The sequence below is a fragment of the Octopus bimaculoides genome, chromosome 20, assembly GCF_001194135.2.
Source record: "Octopus bimaculoides isolate UCB-OBI-ISO-001 chromosome 20, ASM119413v2, whole genome shotgun sequence".
NCBI lineage: Eukaryota > Metazoa > Mollusca > Cephalopoda > Octopoda > Octopodidae > Octopus > Octopus bimaculoides.
The window spans coordinates 28,502,667-28,513,132 of NC_069000.1; the positions used below are offsets into that span (position 1 = coordinate 28,502,667).

At 35.4% G+C, this 10,466-nt stretch overlaps 1 protein-coding gene across 1 annotated transcript in view; it reads right to left on the reverse strand.

Annotated features, from left to right (window-relative positions):
* Positions 1–10,466, reverse strand: part of LOC106874719 (cell adhesion molecule-related/down-regulated by oncogenes) — a 315,401-nt gene that overhangs the window by 26,495 nt on the left and 278,440 nt on the right. Inside the window, exons 7-9 of the mRNA XM_052974960.1 lie at positions 9,131–9,280; positions 7,600–7,758; positions 3,591–3,746 (exon numbers count right to left, since the gene is read on the reverse strand). Coding sequence (XP_052830920.1) covers positions 3,591–3,746; positions 7,600–7,758; positions 9,131–9,280 — 465 coding nt within the window. The remainder of the gene's footprint in view (positions 1–3,590; positions 3,747–7,599; positions 7,759–9,130; positions 9,281–10,466) is intronic.

A 10,466-nucleotide genomic window follows, 5' to 3' on the forward strand; every position in this document is an offset into this window, starting at 1 on the left:
ATATATATATATATATATATATAAAGTTAGATAGATAGATAGATGGTTGGTTGTGTATGTGCAATATATTATATATATTCCAAAATTCATATTTCCATATTCTATAGAACTAATCGCAACAACTACAACCTCACAAGCCAATGACCAAATGAAGTTGACTCTGTACATGAATGCTCAACATGCTATAAGTAACACCAACATTTCCTTTGAATCACATTCTTTGGATGATTTTTTTGTTGGTTTTACACTATGTCTGGAAAAGAAAAGCAAAACAATGATGCGATGGTCATGACTGGAACTTCTATGATCATAAGTCTCCTCTGTCAGGGCTAACCTGGAGCTAAACAACAACATCAACCAGACAGCAAGAGAAATCTTCAGAAGAAAAACCTCTCATCAAGCAAGTGTTACAACCCATTCTATTCATACACAATTCACTTTTGCATTTTGTATCTTTATTTCATTAATAACATATATTTAGCCTTATATACGCTATATGTAAAATGTAATCATGCCAGTACCATATAAATACACCCAATATAAATACACCATGAAAAGCACCCAGCATGCTCTGTGAAGTAGTTGGTGTTAAGAAGGACATCCAGCTATAAAAACCATACCAAAACAGACAAATGGAGCAGGGACAGCTCTCCGGCTGGCCAGCTTTTGTTAAACCATCCACCCCCATGCCAGCATGGAAAACGCACATTAAACAATGATGATGATCTAGTTCTAGATACATGATATTTGAATAAATGATGAGTTGGTCACATTTGGAGCATCTCTGAAAATTGGTTTACTCAATCAGTGTTAATCTACCATAATCACAACATATTAGATCTAAGCTGGTAAGTAAATCTCTATGTAGTCAAACAACCAGGTAGAAATAATAGCTAAATTTCCTTCAATTCATATGCTTTCATTACTCAGAAATAAAAATATATAGGACAATGTAGTCCACAATGTGTTCTTGCTTTAATTCTCTCATATGTCTTAGCCATTATGGCTAAAATATGATACAAAACGGAACACCTTTCATAAAAGTTTTGCTTAATGAGAGTCACTTAGGGACTAAACAACAACAACATATTTAACCAGAAGTAAATAATCTGATTATCAGAAAAAGAGGCAAATAAATGAATAAAAAAAATTAAATTAAAAGATAAAGACCTCCAAATACTTTGAAGCTGCTGAGAATGTTTGGTTGGGACTTATTAATAGAGTCTCCAAAGAATTTATTCCTTTGCCTCTTATGTGAAAAAAAAAAAAAAAAACCAACAGAAAAGAAAAAAAACCTTGAATAGTAGTAGCCTTGATATTTGGAATTTCTTTCCTCAAACACAAGATGTTTTCATGGCAGTTCAAGTAGTCCCACCTGCTTATACTTAGCTCTATATTTATGAGGTGGGGATGTGATGAGAATTTTGTAAATAACTGCAGCAGATGAACTGTGTCAGAAACATAGGTTATCAGCAACTAACCTCAGACCTCTCTCTCATGCAGTGTGTGTGTGTATATATATCTTCCCTCCCTCAACCCATCCACGCTGCTTTACTGCTGCTATCCACTTCCACTAAGATTTAATTTAGAAACCAACTCAAAATATTTCAAAACAGAAATCTAGTAGCAGCAGCAAAAATTAAATAAGAATAATAATAAAATAAAGTCGTCGTTGTCATCATCATCATTATCATTACTAGCATCACCATAATTACATTACAATTAAAGGTGCTTTAATTGTTTGTTTGACTTGCCTGAAATAGCAGCCAAATCTCCCTCAAATCACATTTATATGATACATATAGATACATTGGCTAATGTGGACTAGCTCACAGGAAAAAGACAACATAGTTGTGCTTGGAATACTTTTCATTATGAGTGCTTGAGGAGGGCTGACCTGGGGCTAAACAACAATAACAATGACAGGTTTACTGAAACAGACTGGATAGGGGAGACAATGCAGTGTGCTTAGGCTATAACACTGCATCCCATAGAATTCTTAACTATGCAGAGTGCACAATATAGCCTTAGTGTAACAAAGACAGAGATGGACCTGTTGGTCATACCTCAATGAGTAGCTGGCTATCTGTGTGCCATATGTCTGCTGTTTCAAAGTGGATCTAGGGCTATACAACACTACATAGAATATTATACCAAAAGGGGAAGAAACCTAACAAAAACAACAAATAAATATGAATAATTTTTCCAACTATTATCTTTATCATTTTTTATCAGCAGTTCCCTATTTGGGCTCAACAAGGGTTGTACAGGAGGTTAATCAGCTGCATTCTAAATTTTAAAAGGCTGTAGTGTGGTCAAATCATCCATCCCATGCCAGCATGGAAAATGGATGTTAAAGGATAAGGATGATGATGATGAAAAGGGCCCTTGGAAAAGTAAAAGTTGGGAAGCACTACTGTAGATTGTCAGACTACTTAGTTACATAAAGATGTAGTGATTTCAAATCTAACCAAAGTCAACTTTGCCTTCCATCCTTACAGGGTCAAATATTGCAGTTCATATAAATGACTGCCCCACCACCAAATTCCAGGCCTTGTTCTTATATCAGAAATTAATACTGTGTTGAATCAAAAGTTTTGCAATATTTTGGTAACTTGTTTTATTCATCAAGTTACAACGAAAGCAGCTTGACATTCAAAGTAGAGGCCATCATGCTGCACTGTTTGAAGCCACCTTTCTGCCAGTTTTTTTTATCCTGTGCTGATAACATTTCTTTTCTTTCATAGCTAAGAACTCCTTCACTGAAGCTTCCACTTCTTGACTGATGAAATGTCACTTATGCAGGAAATGAGCCATGGATTGGAACAAGTAATAATTGGAGGGAGATATTTTTCTGTAATCCTAACATGCATATGCAGTGGTCAAGCAAGGTCAGCTTCCAGAACGTGTCACTACGCAACAGCATTTTGAACACAAGGTGATGTACTGGTTCTGGTGGAATTTTATGAGGTGATAATTCACTAAGAGCTCATTCTAGACTTCAACATTGATACCAACATGTAGTCCAAGCATCTGGAGCAGATGTATGACATTGTGTGGCAAAAGTACCAGGCATTGGTTAACAGAAAATGAGCTTTTCTCCAACAAGACAACATAGGACCTCACACCACTCAAATGATCTGGAATAAACTTCAGGAACTTGAGGGAATCAAACTGGTGCCACACCCAGCATATAAACTGGACCTAGTTCCCTTGAATTATTATTTGTTTTGTTCCCTGGTTCACTTCCTGTGCTCACAATGCTTCATCAACCAAGAAGAGGTGGAAACTTTAGTGAAGGAATTCTTTGCCTCAAAGATCAAGAACTGGTGTCAGCGTGGAATCAAAGAACTGGAACAAAGGTGGCTTCAGATGGTGCAACATGATGGCCTCTACTTTGAATGCCAGGCTGCTTTTGTTTAACTTGATGAATAAAGCAAATAAATTATCAAAATATTGCAAAACTTTTGACTCAACACAATACATTTAGATCAGTTTCATTATTGATCATCTTATTTCTGGACTAGATTTGAACCAAGAACGTTAAATTTTCCAAATTGATGGTTAGTAATTTAGAAGAAATGTCTTACTGTTTTTAGATTTGCCTCTAGAATTTTTCTTTCGGTTTCTGTTCTTTCTTTTGTTTGTTTTGGGCCTGCCTTTCCATCTTCCATTCTTATTTTTCCTGTGTGATTTTGGTTTATTTACATTTGGTGTTTGTTGAGAACCATGTTTTCTCTTTTTATCTTAGAAAAAAACAAAAGAAATGTTAAAGATATTGACTGAAAATATATCATCAAAATACTTTTCATTCTAGAAAAATGATTGTAAAATAACATGGCATGATACAACTGTGGGACAGTTCGTACAAAAATAGACAACTTCAGCCATGTTATGCCAACATAAGTTGAGTAGGTCTTCTCAAGGATAATGTATCACCAATCATTTCAGTTTTTGTTATATTTTACATGAAGTTCAACATCCTGAGGTCAGCCTTCACCACCACATCACATGTTTTCTAGGGTCTACCTCTACTACAGTTTCCATTTACTGTAAGTCATTAGCACTTTTATAATCCATATAGGTCACCAATGCAGTCTTCTCTCTTGTAAATCCTACTACAGATTCGGCTATAAGAATGAGGTGATCTGCATATAGGAGTTCCTATGGGCATCTGTTCTTGAACTGCAGTACAAAAGTCTGGAGGACTATGGTTATAGAAAGGACTGACCAGTGAGCCCTGGTAGATTCCCAACTGCTCACAAAATTTGTCATTGTATTCATTGCTAATAACATACCTAGCTGTTAACAACCATGCACATGGATTGTATGGCTTTCATGAGCCATTTCTCTATTCCTAACTTCTTCAACGACCAACAGATCACTGAGCAAAAGACTCTGCCAAGGTCTTTTTTCAGGTCAATTAATGCAAGATACAGCAGGTATCTCTTAACCTTGTTTCTCAAAAAAGAGGGCATCAGTAGTACCCTGCTCTGGCACAAACCCCAACTGAATCACATCTCAGTTAATTTTCTTCCTAATTAGTTGTGCTGTAACTCTTTCTGTTACTTTCATAATTTGGCCAAGTATTCTAGACATCTAGCTTTGCTCCCTTCTTTGTTTCAATCTCTCTGAGCTTGCCTCTTAGCTTTTATGGCTCTATCAAATATACCATTCAACCACCATTAACTTTTTACCGTCTACAGATTTCGTCTGTGGTCTGCATTAGGATGTCTTGTAGGAAGATCCAGTTGTCTTAGTCATACATCTCTATATCCTCCTTTGTCTCCTCAACATATACTTCATCTAATAATTCTTTGAACCAATACCAGAAATAACTTTAACAAAATAATCTTCTCATCATATAGTGATGTTCAATTCAAGAAACACCAGTAAAAGCCACAATAGTGATCAGACTCATCACGACTCATCACCACTCCCTACCTACAACAGCGAGTGAAAGGGGGAGGATGCCACAGCTCATAGCTTTTACTACCACAACCCCTACCTCTTTAAGCTGTGATGTTATAATGCTAGTAACATGTTAACCATATTTTTCGTTTGCATGAAATGACAGTCAGATCCAACTTTCAATACCAAGGAATGTCCTGTCTTCCTTCAAATGTGTGATTTTGGAGCAAATTTTATCCAGAACTTTCCTGAGTTTGCAGTAATTAAATACAGGGTGCGCCGTAAAGAATTCCTGATGAATTTTAGTCATAACTTTTAGTAACACGGCACTAAAACATATAAGTTCTTTAAGATTTAATTAAATATGGTCATATATACAAAATATGGTATTAAGATACATTTTATTCAATATGTCTGCCTTTAGCCTCCACAACTGCCTGAAGATGACCAAGAATAGGGTCGCAGAAACGCTGGACGACTTCTTCACAACATATAGTGATGTTCAATTCAAGAAACACCAGTAAAAGCCACAACAATAGTGATCAGACTCATCACCACTACCTACCTGCAACAGTGAGTGAAAGGGGGAAGATGCCACAGCTCACAGCTTTTACTACCACAACCCCTACCTCTTTAAGCTGTGATGTTATAATGCTAGTAACATGTTAAATGATCCCATGACATGACTAAGGCTTTCTTCAAAGCACTGATATTTTTGTAGGAAACTCTTGAAACGTCACTTTCTAGAATGGACCAAAAAGCAAAGTCCATAGGGTTGATGTCTAGGCTGGAACGGGGTCACACATTCTTGTCCCAGAACCTGCTGAAATGGCTCCTGCACTACTGCTGTATCACATTGGACTTATGAGAAGGTGTGTCGTCTTGCATGAACACTTAATTATCTCCAAATGCTTCAGTCACCCATGGCAAAACATTCTCCTACAACATTTTCATGTAAATTGCTCAATTGACTTTTGACTCCTCTTTAATGAATGCCAGAGGAGATTTTCCACCATCAGATGACACTGCTGCCCAAAGCATCACTCTGGCAGGTTTCATTTGGTGAAATGCTTTACAAGCACCTTGGGAACAGCATCTGACCTTGTGACCAAAATCCTGTAATTCTGGGTGTTCACTATAGTCTCCACAGTGAATATCTTTTCATCTGATCAGATGAAGACATTGTCACCGATGCTCTGCCATTTTCTTACACCTCTTCAATCACTTTGCTTTGGAAGTGACTGAAATCAAGTGTTGATGTTGCAATTTTAATGACTTATAATTTAAGTACTCATGCACGACCTGGTGCATGGTTGTCTGAAAGATATTGAGAACCTATCTCACTGTAGCATTTCATGACATTATAGACTGTTTTGAGATTAATACCAATCTTTGAAGTTACATCTTTGGTACTATGTCCTCCTTTTTTCAGAGCTACAATCTCACTGCCTGTTAACTGCCATATTGAAACATTTTACTCACCAAATGTGAACAAACAATGGAGTGTACATGAACAACTGAATATCGAAGAGTGCGTTTTAATTATTTTTGTGCAATTTCAAACTAAATTTAATAAAAAAAATTATTTATATAATTGGAAATTCTTTACGGCGCACTCTGTATTTTCGTTTGAGTGATTCCAAGTAATTTGTGTTTTAAAAAAATAGCAACTTCACATGGCATTATGGATATTTCCTCTTCAATTACCGCTAATGCAAAGACTTCATTTTTTTTTACAGCCCCACTTCTGCCCTTTCAGAAAAAGAACTGCAGAACTTTACATATCTTATGAACTTATCATTTTTACATAGACTTTCTTTCAGCATTTATCCTGTTTTCAATGCATGCTATGTTTTTCTTTTTCTTGCTCTTTTTTGCACTTGTGTGGCATGTATTTAGAAGTAAATTCTCTACTTTATTATTTTATTCTTTTCACTTTCATATAAATAACTGGGAGGAGACTACATAGTGGTCATTCAAAACATAGCCTCTAGATACTCAGTCAGACACCACAAGTGGACTACTACTGTTTCATGTGATTGGTCTATAAATCAATCAATCAGCATGAGGCTGTGACATGATATGGTTTTCTTGAATGTTTTAAAATTTACCTTCTGCTTTCCTATAAAAACTATTTGGCACATAGCTTAGAGGGCAGATGGCCAATGGACTGCTGATGCCAGACTGCCTCTGAGATTTGTACATGCATTTTTGGACTGACTGCATGTTGTCACACAGATAGCTTTCTATTATTTCAGAACAGCTCTTCTCTCTCTCTCAGTCAGCAATTATTAATATTGTTCATTGTAAATAGCCAACATCATATATCTTTGTGTCCAGTATTAAATATTTCAGTTAAATTTTTATGAACTTGCTTCAGTTATTCATGCAGCCAATGAAATATATTTTCATTGACCAGCTCAACATGAGCCACAGGCAATCTATCCAGTGATAGATCATCAAACATTTGACATGCTTTTATTAACAGCTGAATGTATTTCCTGTTACAAACAACTTTAGTTCATTTTATCTTACCACCCACACTATAGAGGTTGTCTAACAGAACATTCCTTCTCCACTGAATCAGTTACTAATTAGAGTAACTGCTCTTATAGACATGTCGCCTCCACTGAGATTTCTGGAGCTTGCGTTTCTTCATGTTGCTATTACACATACACACACACATACCTTTTATTGTAATCTGTGTATTGTTCTTGTCTTTCGTGTTCTCCATAGGTTTTACCTCCAATTGAATCACAGCATACAGGGCACCAAGAATGTTGTGCACCATACACTGGTACAATCCAGATGATGAGAGGTCAGCAGACTTTATAACAATAGATGTATCTGAAATAGAGAAATAAATGACACGTTGAAACTGTGCTCTCCTTTCACTAGAACTAAATAAATGGACACTGTTGTTTTGAGTAACGATATTTAAGAGAATGCTTTGTCCTTGCTTGAAGAAATACACAGTGTGTATGGTATATACTGAAATTTTAACCAGGTGGGTTATAAATTCACCTCTGATTTAACTCCAAGACAATCTTGAACAAAGACACTTCAGCTATGATTATCTTATTTTTCTGCTCTAATATATCTAGGACTGCAATGTCTGATGTGATTCTTCCCTATTTTAAAGACAGATGTTATTTGAAGGTAATTCAACAGGTGAAGCAACTGCATTGAGGCTCTCAACATGTAAAGGTACCCCAGTATGGTCACACACAATTGATTGAAATTAATAAAATTACTAAAACAGATATTTTCCTATGTCATTGGCAAGACAAGACAATTAGATTGTATTTACACATCACCTTGTTTCAACATAACTTATTAGTCGTATATATATCATGCTTTTCTTGGAAAGTTACTTGTGATATCTGGAAGAAAAAAATCTATGTCTTTTTCTCCCTACTTCCCATTCATCTTGCTATAATAAAAACCAGAGTTAAACACAAACCTCATGGAGTGAATGGATTAACTGTTGTTTTGTGTAGTATCATGCCAGTTCTGACTGAATAGACTTAAGATACACTGAAAATCAGTTGAAATGACTAGGTATGAATCACAGTGTCCTGTACCCTCTCCACTGTGCAGTCTATAGACTGTAGTTGTGATAATGGAGTTGAGCAAAGTAAATTGTCGAGTTGTGTAGTTATAGGTCAACCTAACAACAACATTTCACATTACCCAGTTTCATAGTCAACAATATAACAATAAGAGAGTGTGTTTGTGCAGTGTATTGGTGTATGTGTGATCAGGAGGCATTGATCCATGTGTGTGCAAAAGAGACAGGGTATATTGATGCAGTGTATGTATGTTTAAGTGTTGTAGTGATGCTCCAGGTCGGGCTTGATTGAACAAACCTGCTATATTTCGCAAGTCAGCTTATTACAGATAGTTGGCTGAACAACTAATGATATACCTCCATCTGGTTACAGACCATACTATACATTCTGACATGTAGTGGTTCACTGTATAGGGTGCAGAGTGGAAGTCTAGATGCATGGCATATATTAAATACTTTTGCTTAAGATTAGTTAGTTCACATCTCATAAACAGTAGGAATGTGTTTTTTTTTACCTTGTTTGACACAGATCATTATTAGTTTCCTTAGATTCTAATGTTTCACATTGCAAATAGGAGTTTTGCAAATCAAAGGCTTACATTAAATGAATAAATAAATAAATAAGAAGGGGCTAGGAATAGAACTTACCTCGGATTCTGATGTTTTTACTTTTAACTATCTGTTGACCATTATGATACCATTTGATAGAAAAGTTGGACTTTTTGTTAATGATGCAGCTGAGGATTGCTTTACTGCTTTCTTCAACGACAACATAACCTGTGTCAATTTTAGGACGTTCTACACAAAAAGAACAAATAGAGATAATATAAAGAAAGATGTTATTTGAAGGTATAAGTGTGTAAGTGAAATAGATGGTATATTTCTTTACTGCATATGCATACATGCATGTATGATCAGAGCATGTGCATGCAAATGTGAGAGGGGGGGGATACAAAGAATCAGAGTGTATTTATGCAATGTATGTGTGTATGCGTGTTGCTGTTTAGCCCAAGGTCAGTGATTATGGCCTGTGTCAAGTTATGTTTATAGGCACAGTTTATACTTGACTACCTTATCTAAAATATCCTTCCAATGTGATCTGGAAGAGGCTTTGTTGTTTTTAGCAGACCAATCAACCATGTACTCCCTTATTGACTTGTGTACATGTATTTGTGTAACTGTGTAGGAGTGAATATATGCAATAATAAATCCAGACAATCATTCAAACATCATCATTTAAGCAGTGATTTTAGTTAAACCATTTTTTTTTTGTTTTGTTTTGTCTGGTCTGAGTTCCTACAATTGAGTGAACTTCCCTAAAGGTAACCAAGAAACAGGTGATGGTGTTAAACAGGGCAGTGTGACAGGCCTGCTTCTGTTAGACCTTTAAATATATAACAGTTTATAAAACTCATTTAAAATGTTTCTTTTTTTGAATAATTTACATACTTTTTTCTTAAATATTATTTTATATTATTTTATTATTTTATACAAAATATGACACTGTCATATATGTCTTCTACCATGTGCCCTTTGGATAAAAATTTTTGCTTATCTGTTTTATGTGTGTTTCTTTTTAAAAAAAAACTTCCATTCTCGAGTCAGCCATAATCTTTCCTATTTTGTGCTTGAATGAACACTGGGTTTTTGTAAGTTAACCGGAAATGCAGAGTTAATGAAATCTATATTAATAATATAGTTGCTTAAAATTTAATAGTTTCATGTGTGTGTGTAACATACACACATGCATGGGCTAAAGGGAGAAGAGGAAGCAAACAAAAATTCCTAAAAAAACAAAATTTTTTGTTAATTTAATTAAATATCAATCATGCCACAAAAATATTTTTCGTGGCATGGTGAACAACTCCACCACAACCTAAAAAGGCAAGAATAATAAATAAATGAATAAATGTATAAATAAAAGGAAATAACTAAATAAAATAGAATAAAATAAAATGAGAGCAAGAAGAGAAAATGGGGGGGG